Source organism: Pan troglodytes, chromosome 18 (assembly GCF_028858775.2).
Source record: "Pan troglodytes isolate AG18354 chromosome 18, NHGRI_mPanTro3-v2.0_pri, whole genome shotgun sequence".
NCBI classification, from domain to species: domain Eukaryota; kingdom Metazoa; phylum Chordata; class Mammalia; order Primates; family Hominidae; genus Pan; species Pan troglodytes.
The window spans coordinates 8,497,882-8,515,162 of record NC_072416.2 but is presented as its reverse complement, the minus strand read 5'-3'; the positions used below and the strand labels follow the sequence as shown (position 1 = coordinate 8,515,162).

The 17,281-nt window shown below is 44.3% G+C and overlaps 1 protein-coding gene across 3 annotated transcripts in view; it reads right to left on the bottom strand.

Moving 5' to 3' along the window:
• RBFOX1 (RNA binding fox-1 homolog 1) overlaps positions 1-17,281 on the bottom strand; it is a 2,477,231-nt gene that overhangs the window by 1,847,621 nt on the left and 612,329 nt on the right. For all 3 annotated transcript variants that reach the window (XM_054668820.1, XM_054668821.1, XM_054668819.2), the window contains exon 4: positions 622-654. In XM_054668820.1, coding sequence (XP_054524795.1) covers positions 622-654 — 33 coding nt within the window. The remainder of the gene's footprint in view (positions 1-621; positions 655-17,281) is intronic.

Genomic DNA, 17,281 nt, shown 5'->3' with positions numbered 1-17,281 from the left:
GGTGGGCAGATCACTTGAGGCCAGGAGTTTGAGACCAGCTTGGTCAACATGGTGAAACCCTGTCTCTACTAAAAATACAAAAATTAGCCAGGCGTGGTGGTGCACACCTGTAATCCCAGCCACTCAGGAGGCCGAGGCAGGAGAATCACTTGAACCCAGGAGGCGGAGGTTGCAGTGAGCTGACATCATGCCACTGCACTCCAGCCTGGGCAACAGAGTGAGACTCTGTCCCAAAAATAAAATAAAATAAAGGAAAAAAATATACAAAGAAAAGCCAAAAGAGAAGGAATGGGGAAACTATATAATAGAGACAGTGGAGGTCTCATTGGCAGAGCCAGGGCTTTGTCTGAGCTGGGCTAGAATCATGATGTATCTGTCGAGAAACAGACGCTGAAGTCACCCTGCACCATCTTTACCATGCACACTCCATGAAGAGCAGTGCGGTGACCTGGGCACCCCAAAACCCAGCAGCACAGAAACCACTCAACTGAAAACACACCATCCAAGCCACCAGGAAATGAAACACGGAAGAATCATTGCTAGAATGCTCATTACACTCCATCACAAAAGAAACCCACTTCAAACTATCTTCTAAAGGGACAGAAAAACCACGTTTCCTACCTCAGCTTTGCCTGTAGCCTGACTTGCCGAAACCTGCAAGTTAAACAAAAAAAGACATTAGTATTGATTCAACAAGAAGGTAATTGGATTAATTGTCTTTTTAAAGGAACTGGCATCAATAATTTGTTATGACCCGAGGGGACAAGGTTGCAACACACACCACACACACACACATGCATTTTCTTCCACCAAGCACAGCAACATGATTTGTTTATCCAGCCCTGTTAATAAGGTGAATAGGATAATTAGTATTTTCAACATATTATAACAATCTTGTCAAGAAAAAAATAAGTGGGGAGGGCTGTGAGCAATGTCCGTGTACTGATAATGATTAAATAAACACTGAAAAAGAAAACAAAGGCACTGAAGACATTTTTAATGTGTTTTTTTCCTTCCCTTAAAGTTTCAAGTCAGTGTTATGAGAAACACCAGGTAAAAGCTACAATGACAGCAACAGCAGCAGCTTCATGTTTGCAAAATTCCTCAAAATATTGTGAAATAGAGTTGTGCCAGGAATGGTCCCAAGTTGTTTATATATTTTATCTCATTTAAACCCTTGAATAACTTTTATGACCCCATTTCGTAAATGAAAATATTGGGGTTTGTACAAGTTAGGTAACTTTTCCAAAGTCGGGATGTTATTAAGCATAAGAAATTAGATTTAAACCCAACATAAAGTCAGGTAGATGTTCAGCCTCCTATCTACAAGCCTACTGTATATCAAAGGATTTGGTGTAGACACCTCCCAACATCGTTCATCTATGCCTAGAAAGGGTCTCCTATCTACAGATCAGATCTTCTTCTCTGTGTGATAACTCTTAAGAAGCTTTCTATCTTACAACTTCTCTTATACCTGGATGACTTGGCCAACCTCAGCCATATTGTCACATCTGACTACTTGGACTGAGCTATGTCCCCAAAATTCATATAATGAAGCCCTAACCCCCAATGTGATTGTATTTGGAGACTGGACCTTTGGAAAATAATTAAGTTTAGATGATGTCATGAAGGTAGGCCCTCATGATGGGATTAGTGCCCATCAAAGAAGAGACAGCTGCCTGGGCACAATGCCTCATGCCTATAATCCCAGAACTTTGGGAGGCAGAGGTAGGTGGATCATGTGAGGTCAGGAGTTCGAGACCAGCTTGGCCAACATGGTGAAACCCCATCCCTACTAAAAACACAAAAAAATTAGCTGGGCATGGTGGTGTGCACCTGTAATCGCAGCTACTCGGAAGGCTGAGGCAGGAGAATCCCTTGAACCGGGGAGGCAGAGGTTGCATTGAACGGAGATTGCGCCACTGCACTCCAGCCTGGGCAACAAGAATGAAACTCCGTCTTAAAAAAATGAAACATAAAAAAGGAGAGAGAGTAGAGAACTTACTTTCTTTCTCTCTCTCCCTCTCTCCCTCTCTCTCTCTCTCCTCCTGCACACAGGAAAGGCCACATGAAGACACAGCAAGAAGGCAGCCACCTACAACCCAATGAGCAGACCCTTTTCTCATACAGAGTCTGCTGGTACCTTCATCTTGAACTCTCAGACTCCAGAGTATGAGAAATATATTCCTGTTGGTTAAGCTGCAGTCCATGGTGTTTTATTATGGCAGCCCAGGCTAAGACAACAGACCAATACCAGCTCACAAATGTGAATCCAACAAAAGACTTAAGAACGAATGACTTCCTGAGTTAGCTGACCAGCCCCTGCAGCTCCCACTGACCTGGCTTTGGCACCACCTCTCCCACACTCACTCCCAAGGCATCAGATGAGGAGCTCAGGCAGAGCTCACTGTCCATGGAGCAGCTTTCATGCACCATTAGCCCTCTAAACAGGAGACCAGACTTCAGACTGACCTCAGCCAAGAAAGTCCATGAGCTGTGGCTGAAGGCTTGCCAAGCCATGAATCCAGGGCCCAGCCATGGGGAAACTCATGGTGTGATGGATGTCAGAGTTTGGAACCTTCCCTCCCCTCCCTCATTCCTGGAGCCCGTTCAGGACTGGGAAAGTAGCTGACTCCACGGTGATCAGCCACATCCGTAAAGCACAAGCACACAAGATCCCTGGGCTACATTATCTCACGTGAATGTGTATATTTCTCTGCTGAAAACCAACAGGAATATGTCAGGGAAATATGATATTCAACAGCTATGAGCCTTGGGCAGAACTACCCTCTCTGCTTCACTAAGCTCCATGGGCAAAAGAGTTTTCAGCTGACTACTCTGATGTCCCCCAAGTCATACTTTTGGTGTTTCCTAACCTTGTGTCATTTACATCATCAAGCCCCTTTTATTCCCCTCTATTAGGGGGAAGCCACTTCTTGCATCTACCTTAGGGAAATACAAACATAAAAAGGCATACACATAGCTGTTCATTGTGGCATTGATCTGACAGAAATACATTTTTTAAAAAGTATAATGACTAAAGTACAGGGTTTGAATATTCAACCACCTATAGCGGGAGAGACAGTAGGGAGTGGCAGGGCCTGTGGGGTAACTAATGATTGCCCACTAGCTAAAGCCATTTGCGTTTCAGTTTTTCCCAGGCAAAACACGGTTCTAGCCAAACAAAAAACACATACATGATCTGAATGTGGCTGTTGGACTTCCAGTTTCTGATCTTTTAAGCCAAGTCAATTATGATCCATCCATATTATAAACTATCATACAGCTTGGGGAAGATTCTTATATGCTGACATTAAAAACTCTACAGCATATATTGTTAATGAAAAACGAAACATTCAGATAAGTGTACATAAGCTACCATTTTCTAAAAAAAGAAAAAAAAAATTCAAGTATGTATACATCATCCATCTCTCCCTCACCACACACACAATAGATGCATATGTGAAAAATGTATCAAAGGAGATACATCAAACTGACAAAAGGTTTACTCCTGAGCAAACTGGAACTTGACTGGGATCCAAAGGGTGAAGAAAAGTCAATGGCAACTTTCTCTTTTCCTGAATTGTTTAAGATGTTTACATTGATAATGTATCCACTTGTAAAATTAAATATATGTTTAAACCAGGATAAAAAATAAAGCTTCGTACCACTTTAGCGTTAACAAGAGACCTTGTCTTTGCTGCTGTGAATAGTGTTGTTGTCATGTACTTCGCAGGGATATCGATGGAGCTGGAGGCCATTATCCTTAGCAAACTAACACAGCAACAGAAAACCAAATACTGCATATCCGCACCTAGAAGTGGGAGCTAAATGATGAGAGCACATGGACACATAGAAAGGAACAATACACACTGGGGCCTTCTGGAGGGTGGAAGGTGAAAGGAGGGGGAGGATCACGAAAAATAATGGGCACTAGGCTTAATACCTGCGGGATGAAATCATCTGTACAACAAACCCCCATGACACAAGTTTACCTTTGTAACCTGCAATATGTACCTCTGAACTTAAAAGTTAAAAGAAATTCACAAAAAAATTGGAAAGAAAGAGACCTTGTGGAAATCTTGGCTATTTTTTTCTTATTAAAGAGGAGACTAAAAAGAACTCTCTCAAACATTCACATATGAGGGCACAGTAGAAGGTAAGGCATATAGTGATGCAATAGGGAGTGGTACGACTTGTGGCCAACTAGAGGTAAACTATATCGCATTAATCATTTTACCAATCAGCTAAATATATGAAACAAGGGGTAAACTTTACTGAGGCCCCTCTAGGTATCTAGAACCCTCTCTACGCTGCATTCAGAGTGGATTTCATAGTCAAAATTATATTAGATTCAGAGACTCCCTTTTAAGGCAGGTAGTATTCATGAATGTGCACCCACAGACCTCAGGGTTTGTCACGACCCACTGTGGCTGGACTGCACGCTGGGCAAGCCAGACCATACCGCAGAGGCCTGCTGGAGGATGGAGGGCTCTTTAAGGGTTGCTGATGCCAGCTTCAGCCATGGGCTTTTATCAAGCCATCAGCAGTCATCAGAGTGTCTGCAGTGGGGGGCTGATATGATTAGAGCCGTGTTTGAGGCGGGCCATTCTGTGGACCAGCGCAGGGTGCAAAAGGGATGTGGGAAACTTCCAGCAGGACTCTCTTGAAAGCTTTGTTCCAGCTATTTCCCATCCCTTTAATCATTTCCCTTCCTCTCCTTCGGTTTCTCTGCATGTGTTTGAAATCGCAAAGGCCGACATTAAGGGTTTCCTTCTCACTTGTGCTAGGAACTCAGTGGACGTGATTCCTTTTCAACTGAGATTGGAGACATAAAGAGCCTTTCCCAAGGCCACACCACGGACTTTCAGGGGCCGGGTCTGAACTCAGGTCAAACTCCAAAGCTGCCTTTGAGACCCAGGCAGGGATTCTGCCACATGATGGAGACCTGGATTCCCTCCTGGGACTCCCACACGTCAGGAGATGTCCGGACTGAGTTAACGGACAGAGGGGAAGATCACTGTCCAGTCACAGCCACCTGTTCTCCTTGAACCCCTTCTGAGATGCCCAAACACTGTCTGGGGCTCTGATGCTGCAAACCAGTCTGTGGTGGGTGCCTTCCATGCTGAACAGCGTGGGGCTACCCTGTATAACTTTTGCAGGGTCATGTTAGGTCTCTTTCGGAAACATGACACAAAAACAACTCAAAATGGCTCAAGCACAGGAAGGAATTTATCAGCTCATTCAAGGGATAGAGCTCACTTTAAATGGATCCAGATAAGGATCAAAGAGATTTAATTACTTCCCTGGCAAGCAGTAGAGCTGTAAACTGAACCCGGTCTCTATCATCCTAGACAGCGCTCCCTGCACAGCTCTGCAATGCTCCCATCCAAAAACCCTGACACGCAGTGGGTGACTATCTTCTATTCCCTGGCTGGACATTATCCCTTCCCCTCTCACTGATTGATGCAGGTCACCCCATCCCTGCCTCCAGTATTTACAGTAGGGATGGCTGTGCCAATGGTGCTACAAGTGGCCCGCCAGGCAGCAAGACTGAATAATCACACACCTCCCTCAAGTGCCATCCTGGTAGGCCTCCAGATTTCCCTCCCCACCAGCAAATGACACACCACGGTGCCGGACCGGGAAGCCTTTAACTGTGACGTCAGTGCATCTTAACTTAAACTGGCATTCCAGGTAAACACGAGGATCCGTGGCAGCATTTGGGTGATTACTTCTGTTGCTAGTCATTCACATGAAAATCTTAGATCCCCAAACCCTGAAGGAGTCTAGCAGGTCGTCTTTGCCAGACTGTCTATGGCTTAGATGGAACTGACTTATGGAATGGTCTGACACCAGCGTATGAAATGAATGACACACATGTGGAGGTTTTTGAGCTGTAAGGACACCTCGGCCAGACACAGAGAATGGCCGTCACTCTCAGGCCTGAGAATTCCTGTCCTCTCAAGTCCAACTCAGTGTAAAACTTTAATCTCACATACAGTATAAGATGCAGCTCCTCCATTCCCCCACCAGGCAGCAACCAGAAGGACTAACTGGGGAGAATGCATGGTCTTTTCTTTCCTGACCTCTTTCCCCTTTGGTTTTCTGGTTTCATCTGTTCTGCCATTGCGTCTAAGAAGATGGGTTCAAGAGAAAGGGCAACAACATCCTTCGCACTTTGCAACAAATGAAATCATCCGCTAATGCCTCTGGTGATCAAGTGAATTCCAACAGCAACAAATGCCCTGTGTATGAAAGATGTCCAAATGCTGGCACCGTCATGGGGCATGGGTGGATTTGGGGGAGTCCTATGGGTGAAGGCTGCTTATGTTCGTCAAGGATATCTAAGCTACAGTTGCAAATAGAACCAAATGCATAACAGCTCAACACAATGGACATTCATTCCTTTCTCATGTAGGAGTCCCAGGTGGGAGAGCAAATTGAATAACAGATCTCTTCCACAGGAATATTCAGAAAATCAGAGTGAAAGAGGCTCTGCTATGCTTAAGGTGTGGCTTCCAAAGCCACCATCATCATCTTTGTCCCAATCCGACAGGAGGAGAATGAGTAGTGGTTTTTAGAGACCACACCCAGAAGCAGCATGCATCATTCCAGCTCACATTCAATTGTCTAGAGCTCAGTCACATAGTCACCTGTGTGGCAGGGGGGTGTAAGCATGTAGTCAACCGTGTATCAAAGGGGAGAAGATGGTTTTGGTGAACAGACCCAGCTGGCTGCCCACACATCCCCAGTGAAGCACTACTTTGTACAAGATCCTCCTACATGGTTCCATGATAGGAAATCCACTTCTGCTCAACCTCTCCCAAACTCTCCTGGTGATAGAATGCTGGCAGTGTGACTCCATCTCTTGACACTGAGATTGTTCACCTTGCAGCTGGTTCTCTCTGGTACACCAGCCACAAAGCTCAAACCCAGTTTCTGTTTGGTATCCCTTTAGCCTTCAGGAAACTCAGGTCCTCACCTAGCCACAAAAAGTGAGAGCAAAGCAGAGAATGAAGCTTTCTCTCTCCTCCATTCTTTTTATCTCCACCTGCACAAATAAGCCCAGAAGAACGACCATCAAAGATGCTGCGTGAGTAGATCAGGGCCTCTTTTTGCTGGCCTCCCATTATCTACAAGAGGAGCCCTGGAGCTTGGCTTTTTTCATGATGTTGTGGAGAAGGACGTTGACCCATGACTCATTCTTCTCTCTCTTCTTGAATCCTCTCTGATCTTCTGCTTATATAGACTAGTGGACACTAGAAATAGCACAATTGCCTTGTCCTCTTTTAGCCCTGGGGAGGTATCTGAACCTCACTATTTTGGAGCTTATCATGCATAGCTTATCTCTGCAGGCAACTTTGCGTCCTAATGATCCATTTGGGGATAACAGGAAACACTGCATTCCCCTTCTCCTCTACACAGCCACCTTGACAAATGGGAGCAAGCAACAGGTTGTGAGTTTCTTAAACAAACTGAGTCAACTCTTTTCTTGAACCAATTTGAATCTCTAGACTGTTTTCAGAGGCACAAACAGAAAACCTTATAGTCCTATTGTCAAAAAGTGGTGAAGTAGGCCAGGCGCGGTGGCTCACGTCTGTAATCCCAGCACTTTGGGAGGTGGAGGCGGGTGGATCACGAGGTCTCCTGACCAGCCTGACCAACATGGTGAGACCCCTTCTCTGCTAAAAATACAAAAATTAGCTTGGCATGGTGGCATGCGTCTGTAATTCCAGCTACTCAGGAGGCTGAGGCAGGAGAGTCACTTGAATCCAGGAGGCGGAGGTTGCAGTGAGTTGAGATCATGCCACTGCACTCCAGCCTGGGCGACAGAGTGAGACTCCATCAAAAAAAAAAAGAAATGCTGACAGTGTCCACTACTGTCTACTGGGCTGCTCTCTGGGCACCCACAGCTGAAATGTCAGAATTCTGACTATCCTAAGATAGCCTTGTTGCAGAGGCTACATCTAGGTGCTTTGGGATCAGTCCCAGGGGAGCCCAGGCTTCCAGTCTTCCTGACCAATGTGCCAGTCAACTGAATTTCACCAAGAAACCTGAGTCAACTCATGCCCAGCAGGCGCTGCCTAGATTCCTGACCCACAGTATCTTGAGGTATAATAAACGGTTACTAAGTTTTAGGGATATTCTGTTACATGACCATAGATGATGACAAGTGACTTAGCCTCTCTGATTCCATAATTTTATACCTGTAAAATGGAAATAACATTTTATAAGACTGCTGTAAGAAGCAAAACAGTATGTTCAAGGTGCCTGGCATGGTTGCTGGCCAATGGTAGGCAGAGTTTTATCCTCCCTGTCACAAAACCCTGGGCACCTATGCTGTTCTTTGTGATTTTCCACTGTAAACTTTCTTCCTTTGCTGGCAAGTGATTTTCAGAAACTTCAACTTGATCTCCAGCTGGTAGAATGTGTAAGGATTGCTCCGGAGTCAAAAATGCCTGATCTTTATATGTCCTTACTCTACCATGGGAAAGTTACCTTACCTGTCTGAGGCTCAGTTTCCTTATTTAAAAAGGGACACAAAAATCTTTCTTGCTGTTTTATGTATATTCAATGGGAACATCTGGCTTAGAGTTGGAGATTGAGAATGGATGGCTGTGGTTTTGTGAGTTCAGGGTAATCACTGTAACAGTAGCAGAAGTCCTAACATCCGATATTATGAGCCCTACCACATTCAACAGAGCCACTTGCAAACAGCCCACCTACAGGGTTGTTTTTGTTTTTGTTTTTGTTTGTGAGACAGAGTCTCGCTGTGTCGCCCAGGCTGGAGTGCCGTGGCGTGATCTCGGCTCACTGTAACCTCCACCTCCCAGGTTCAAGCCATTCTTATGCCTCAGTCTCCCAAGTAGCTGGGACCACAGACACCCATAATCATGCCTGGCTAATTTCTGTATTTTTAGTAGAGATGGGGTTTCACCATGCAGGCTTGAACTCCTGACCTCATGTGATCTGCCCACCTCAACTTCCCAAAGTGCTGGGATTACAGGCGTGAGCCACCAGACCCGGCCCCAAAGGGGTATTTCTGAAGTAGGCAGCTTCCCCTCTCCCTATCTCTTTCTCTTCTATTCTGGCCTGGGACTTGGTTCCAGCCACTGAGCCGCCAGAACTCATCTTAAATTTTAACCATAAGTGTAAAAAAGGAAAGAGCCCATTCATGGATGATATTCATCTCTCTACCTCCCTCCCCATCTCCTACCAAATTCTGCAGGCTCCAGACATGTCCAATGAATAAATGTCTCTTAAAATTCTTCTAGAAAACGCACAAGGTTTCTCTTAATAACTCTCACTGTCAGGAATGAAATATTTACATGCACTTGCTTCAAAATTCTGGCAGCTTGTAACCTAAGAATAGTTTTACTTATGGTGCTCGGCAACTGCCTTAGGTCTATCTTGCAGACGATTTTGAGAGGAGCAAGAGGCAGAAGAGAGGAAAGGAAAAGTCACAGGGGAGGGAGGGACTCATCAGCGAGGGCCTGGCAAATCCCTGTCCTTGGTTTGCCCTTGAAGTTGGTCTATTAAGGAAGGTCAAAGCAGTCACAGTGCCGGTTTACAGGGAGTCTGAGCTGTGACAAGCCCATCAGTCACCCTGACACATGGTAGAAAACACGGGGAGATTGCAAACATTATCTGAAGCTTAATTATGATTAAGGGAGGAGGCTGGGTTGGTGTGAGAAGTGGGTGCCGAGGCTCTCTGGGCCCTTCCCATTGTAACCTGCAATCTTTGGGGTAAGGTGTCACCATCCTTCTAAAGAGCCCCTGGTTACTTTCTGCGGCTAGGTGCAAGGTTAGAAAAAGCTCCTAAGAGGGAGCCTTTAGCTTGCCAAATTTAGCTTGGCAATGTGGAAATACAGACAAAGATCCTTAAAAACCCTCCTTTCCACTGACCTCATACCTCTGCTTGTGGAAGTCTCTTCTACATATTGGAAATACCACAAAAAGCTTATAGCACAAAATGATATTTTGTAACATTTCTTTTTTTATTTTTTGAGACAGGGTCTCACTTTGTCACCCAGGCTGGAGTACGGTAGCGCAAATCCAGCTGACTGCAACCGCTGCTTCCCAGGCTCAAGGGATCCTCCCACCTCAGCCTCCCCAGTTAACTGGGACTACAGGCACTCACCACCATGCCTGGCTAAGTTTTGTGCGGTTCTTTTTTTTGTTTTTTTTTTCCTTGGTAGAGACAGGGTTTCTCTATATTGCCCAGGCTGGTCTTGAACCCCTGGGCTCAAGTGTTCTGCCTGTCTTGGCCTCCCAAAATGCTGGGAACATTTTCTATAATGGGAAAAATAGGTAACAACCTAGCTGTCCAACAACAGGGGATTCACTCAGTGTACTGGGGAGATTTGGCAATGTCTGGAGGCATATTTGGCTGTCACAGCCAGAGGTGGGAGGTTATTACAGGCCCAGGTCATTTTATTGCACTTCATTTTATTATACTTCACAGACACTGCTTGCTTTTTAATCAATTAAAGCTTTATGGCAACCCCGTGTCAAACAAGTCTATCAGTGCCATTTTCCGAACAGTGTGTGTATACCTCAGGTCTCTGTGTCACATTTTGGTAATACCTGCAATATTTAAAAATTTTTCATGATTATTACATCTGTTACAGTTATCTGTGATCAGTGATCTTTGATATTGCTATTGTAATTGTTTTGGAGTGCTGTGAACTTCTCCCATAGGATGGGAGGTTTAACTGATAAATGTAGTGTGCGTTCTGACTATTTCGCCAACCAGCTGTTCCCCATCTTTCCCTCTCTCCTCAGGTCTCCCTATTCTCTGAGACACAATAATACTGAAATCAGGTCAGTGAATAATCCTACCATGACCTTTAAGTGTTCAAGTGAAAGAAAGAGTCACATGTTTCTCACCTTGAATCAAAAGCTAATGATTAAACTTTGTGAGAAAAGTATGTCAAAAGCAAAGACAGGCCAAAAGCTAGGCCTCTTCCCCCAAACAGTTATCCATGTTGTGGATGCAAAAGAAAAGTTACTAAAGGAAATTAAAATTGCTACTCCAGTGAACACAGGAATGATAAGAAAGTGAAACAGCCTTGCTGCTGATATGGACAAAGTTTCAGTGGTCTGGATAGATCAAATGAGCCACAACATTCCCTTAAGCCAAAGCCTAACCCAGAGCAAGACCCTAACTCTCTTCAATTCTATCAAGGCTGAGAATGGTAGGAAGCTGCAGAAGAAAAGCTTGAAGGTAGCAGAGCCTGGCTCATGAGGTTTAAGAAAAGAAACCATCTCTATAACATAAAAATGCAAGGTGAAGCAGCAAGTCCTAAAGCTCCAGCAAGTTATCCAGAAGATCTGGCTAAGATTATATATATATATACACATACACACACACACACACATATATATGAATGAGAGATGTTGGTCAAAATGCACAAACTTTCAGTTACGTAGGATAAGCTCTGAGGATCTCATTAATGCATAGTCTTGTGATGACAATGAACAATACTGTGCTATATACTTGAACTTTCTGAAGAAGTTGATCTTATGTGTTCTCACCAAGCACACACAAATCATAACATTATATATATATAATATAACGGTTTTCCCTATATATATATGTGTGTGTGTGTGTGTGTGTGTGTGTGTATATATATATATATAGAGAGAGAGAGAGAGAGAGAGAATACCATAAAGACTCCTGGAAAAAAATTTAGAAACAATAAACAAATTCAGTAAATTTGCAGGATACAAAATCCACATACAAAAATCAGTTACATTTCTATACACAAAGAATGAACTACTGGAAAGAAAATTAGGAAAGTAATCTTATTGACAATAGCAAAAAAAAAAAAGAATAACATACATAGGAATAAACTTAACCAAAGAGTTGAAAGACGTGTACATTAAACATTAATAAACATTAATAAAATATTGATGAAGGAAACTTAAGACAAATAAATACAAAGACATCCGATATTCATGGATAGGATTAATAAATATTGTTAAAATGTCCATACAACCCAAAGTGATCTACAGTCAGTATGATCCCTATCAAAATTCCAAGGAAATTCTGAAGAAATAGAAAAAACAACCCTAAAATTCATAAAGACCTACAAAAATCCCCTAATAGCTATAATAATTTTGAGCAAGAAGAACAAAGTTGAAGGCATCACATATGTTCTGATTTCGAAATACAGTACAAAGGAACAGTAACCAAAACAGTATAGTAGTGGCAAAAAACAGACATAAAGACCAATGGAACAGAATAGAGAGCCTAGAAATAAGTTCAGCCATCTATAGTCAACTGATCTTCAGCAAGAATGCCAAGAACACACAATGTGGAAAGAACAGTCTCTTCGATAAATGGTATGGGGAAAACTGGATATCCACAGGCAAAAGAACATAATTGAATCCTTATCTCACACTATATACAATAACCTACTCAAAATGGATTAAAGACTCAAACATAAGACTTGAACCATATGGTTACCAAAAGAAAACAAAGTGGAAAACCTTCTTGACACTGGTCTGCGTCGTGAATTTTTTAATGTAACACCAAAAACACAGATAACAAAAGCAAAAATGAACAAGTAGGCTTTCATCAAACTAAAAATCTTCTGCACAGCAAAGGAAACAATCAGAACAAAATAGCAACCTACAGAATGGGAGAAAATGCTTCTAAACTATATATCTAATAAGGGGATAATATTCAAAATATATGAGGCACTCAAACAACTCAACAGCAGAAATAAACACACATACAATTACAAAATGAACAAAGGATTTGAACAGACATTTTTCCAAAGAAGATGTACAAATAGCCAACAGGCTTATGAAAAGGTGCTCAATATGACTAATTATTGGGGCAATGCAAATCAAAACCACAATGAGGTATCACCTCACACTTGTTAGGCTGGGTTACCAAAAAGTCAAAAGATAGCAAGTGTTGGTGAGGATATGGAGAAAAGAGTACCCTTCTACATTGTTGGTGGGAATGTAAATTGATACAGCCATTATGGAAAGCAGTATGGAGGTTCCAAAAAAAAAACTAGAACTATCATATGATCCAGCAATCCTTCTGAGTACATATCCAAAGGAAATAAAATTAGTATCTCAAAGATATGTGCACCCCCATGTTCGCTGCAGCATTACTCACTACAGCAAAGTATGGAAACAACCTAGGTCTCCACTACCAGATGAACGAAGATAATGTGGCGTGCATGTGTGTGTGTGTGTGTGTGTGTGTGTGTGTGTGTGCATCTGTGTTTGTGTGTGGGGGGGTAAAATAGGTATAAACATATAAACACCATTATTCAGCCTTAAAGGAAATCCTACCATTTGCAACAACATGGAGGAAGCTGGAGGACATTATGCTAAATGAAATAAGCCAGAGACACAAAGATAAATACTACATGATTTCACTTATACATGGGATCTAAAAGAGTTTAACTCACAAAAGCGGAGACTAGAATGATGGTTGCCAGACACTGGAAGCGAGAAGAAATAGCGAGATGTTGGTCAAAACACACAAAGTTTCAGTTACGCAGGATAAGTTCTAAGGATCTCAATAATGCACAGTCTTGTGATGACGATGAACAATACTGTACTATATACTTGATATTTCTGAAGAAGTTGATCTTACGTGTTCTCACCAGGCACACTCAAATCATAACTATGTGAGGTGACAGATATGATCATTAGCTTGATTGTGGTAAGCGTTTCCCAATACACGTGCATATCAAAACATATTGTTAATCTTAAAGAATACAGTTCTTCTTTCTCAAGTCTGCCTCAATAAAGCTGGCAAAAATTAAAAACAGAAACTTAGCTGCTATTATATGATCAAACATAGTCAATAAGGGATTAGTTTGTAATTAAAACACAAAATAATCATAGCATTTTAAGCCAGAATTTGGCTGGGTGCAGTGGCACATGCCTGCAATTTCAGCACTTTGGGAAGCCGGGTGGTGGGGGACAATTGCTTGAGGCCAGGAGTTCAAGGCTGCAGCGAGTTATGATTGAACCGCTATACTCCAGCCTGGGTGACAGAGGGAGACCCTGTCTCAAAGAAAAGAAAAGCCAGAATTTGAAATGCAGCAGGCTTAGCTAGGGTACCACCCTGCCTCTCTGTCCCCCACACCTCCCTCGTCTACAGGACTTCACAAGCTGAACTCTGTTGAGCTAGACCAGGCCAAGCTGGGCTGTCTTTTCTGAGGGCTCATTCAAACCATCATTCATCCAAGGAAAGGATGCTTGTTGCCACAGACAAAAAGAAAGGCATGTAACCATCAAGAGAGACCTCCAAGTCAGGTTCTGTGTCCTCAGGTGCAGCTGGATGGTCCAGTGATTAGATTACCTGGCTGGGGCCTGGGTCTGACTCAGGCTGAGACCAGACCTGGCTCCTCAAGCCCAGGGAACATGGGGGCAGGTCAGGCCATGCCCAGGGCAGGACTCCAACATGCTCACCAAGCTTTGCTTTGTTTTCTACTCTCTTTTGGGAAATTTAACTGTGCAGTCTCTTCTGACTTTCCATAATTTCCCCTGGCCGTTCTCAGGAGGTGAGGCTTGTCTGGCTGGAAGACCCGGGAGCTGTTCAACTCCAGGATATCAAATGCTACCTGGCATTGAAATGCAAGGCTGAGGCTCCAACCTTCACCCCAAGAAGCCCACTCCCTCCTTGCTCTGCCCCTATTCAGCTTGCACCCCCTTACTGGCTGCCTCCTTTCTCTACACAAGAGATAATTCCAATATCCACAGTCTCTTTTCCTAGGGCTAGTCTGATCTGTAAACATATAATTCTATTACAGTATAATGAGCGTTGTAACCAAGGGACCTGCAGTGAAAAGTCTTCTGCACTCAGAGAGAAGGAAGTGACTCAGAGCGTAAGGCACAGACAAACCGGCCCTAGAGGAGGGGCAGTAGTGCAAAGTCTTGCAGGATGGGTAAGAGACTGCTGGCAGGGGAAAGGTGATCCTCCACCCATATCCCAAATCCCTTTTTTTTCCCTTAGAGATGGAGTTTTGCTCTGTCACCCAGGCTGGAGAGCAGTGGTACAATCATAACTCACTGCAGCCTCAAACTCCTGGGCTCAAGTGATCCTCCCTCCTCAGCCTCCCAAAGTGCTGGGAGTATGGGTATGAGCCACCATACCCAACTGCATAACCCCTTTTACAAATCCAGTATATTAATCACCCCCCTCCACCCCTAGCCAAGCTGCATCAAGCATTGGTTGATCAGGACTCTCAGCTGCCATCTTTTCTGCAGAATCGTGCCTTGCCCAAAGGTGCCACAACATTTATGCATTGACCTCCACCCAGAGCCAGCCTGCAGTCCATGGCTGGCTGAGACGATGGTATAAAGGTGCCCTTTGCATGCTTCAGGGTGTTCAAGCTCCCTGGACCTATCCACATTCAGAGCCTCCCATAGCATCGGGCTGGGGCTCAACTTCAAATAAACCACATCTTTGCTGCCTCATCTTCCTTCCCTCACCTCTAGACAGGCCTTCCTGTGAGCACGCCTGCAATCCTCACTGCTTCAAAAGCCACATCTCAGTTCTGGAGAACTTGACCTAAGGTGGGGAGGGAGGGCATTCGAGGCAGAGGAGACAGCATGGGCAAAGGCTAGGAGGCATGCACTTGAAGGCATGATCTTGGAAGATAAGGAAGCTTTCTCTGCAATATTATGAATAATAAGAGAGGGAAAAACCCGGTTAACTTTCACTAAGGATCATTCTGATCATTCTGCAGGCTGTTCTCAGTACTTTTAACATATAATGCCAATTGATCCTTATCACACCCCATGATGTAGATCCTCTCATTGTCCCCGATTTTAAAAACAGAGAAGGGAAACAGCCCTAACTCGAATGGCTCGTAAGTGGTGGGCTGGAGGTTTTCATTCAGGTGCCTCTAATGATGGAGCCTCTGCTCTCCAGCCAATGTTGTAGGGTTCAGAAACTCTCTACACCTGGCCAAGACATCTTCCTTCCTTTACTCACCCACTGACTCAGCAACAGACAGTTCCTTAAAGACACCCACCCACAGAACGCTAAACTTGCGGTTTTCCTGTCACCTTTGAACGGACATGAACAATGACTCTTTTTAAAAGGACACAGTATTTACGGAGCCAAAATGAAAAGGACAGCAGGAAGGAATGCTCAGAACCTTTCATAGCACAGAGATGACATAATTTATGTTCCGCCATAGCCATCTCTGCTCTCCCCATTGCAATCTCAAAATTGAGAAAAACTTGGTAATTGCTTCAGCTGGGCTGGGCCTGCTGTTGACCGTTTGCTTTTCTTATTACCTCGTCCTGCCCAGTGACCCCCGAGCATTTCATCTTCTTTGGCAGGGCTGGTAAATCTTAGGCTGTCCCTGGCAGTGCAGAGAATGCCTTGGAAAACACACAGAGGAAAATTAAGGCGGAGGGATGCAGACAGAGGCGGTCTAAGAAAAAGGTCTTCAGACAAAATGCAAGATGACGGTGAAATGACCCTCCAGTGTGGCCTTTGCAGGATAAACGAAAAGCACCCACTGCACACTGGGCAGAGCATCTTGTCTCCAGATAGGACGTGATCAGTAACACCAAGCTGAATGCACACTGATATCCTTCCTGCTCTGTGTGGAACACAAGGTACAACCACGATAATAACTAGCGGGAGAGTTACTACCGTCATAGAGTCTGGCTTCACAACCCAGGATTTTGGGCTGATTTTGAGGGTAAGTCCACAGCACAGCGTACCAAAGGGAGAAATAAAGCAGGCCTGGGAATTGGGGAAGTGGGTTTGGGGGGTGCACTCCCACAGGGAGGCTGGGATCAACAAGGCAAGTTTCCAGGTGGCCACAGCTCGGCTTAGCTCAGAGGATGCATGAGCCTCCGGGAACGCAGCAGGATATGCCCGATGCCATCTCCAGCCAGGCTGTGCACCTGCTGTCCCAGCCTTTGAAAAGCCGTCCTTCATCACTTCTCCCACGCTGAGCTGCCTGTCTCCCCGCCTGCAAGGTCAAATGTGAACTGCTCACACCTGGCCCGGGGCCCTTTCGAGATGGCAAGTGAAGGAAATGAGACATCAGGCTCTGGAGTCGCCCTTGTGGGTTCATTCACCTCTGTCAGTGACTCTCTGTGCAAACCGAGGCAATGCTCAAGTTCTCTGAGCCTCAGTTTCCTCATCTGTTCACTGAGGATCACATGGAGTCTTTAGGGAGTAAATGTGATCATGCACATAAGACACCGAAAATAGTTCTCGGAGTAAACATGCAGAGTTGTCTGCTGTCATAATGCATCGTTATTGTTATTATTA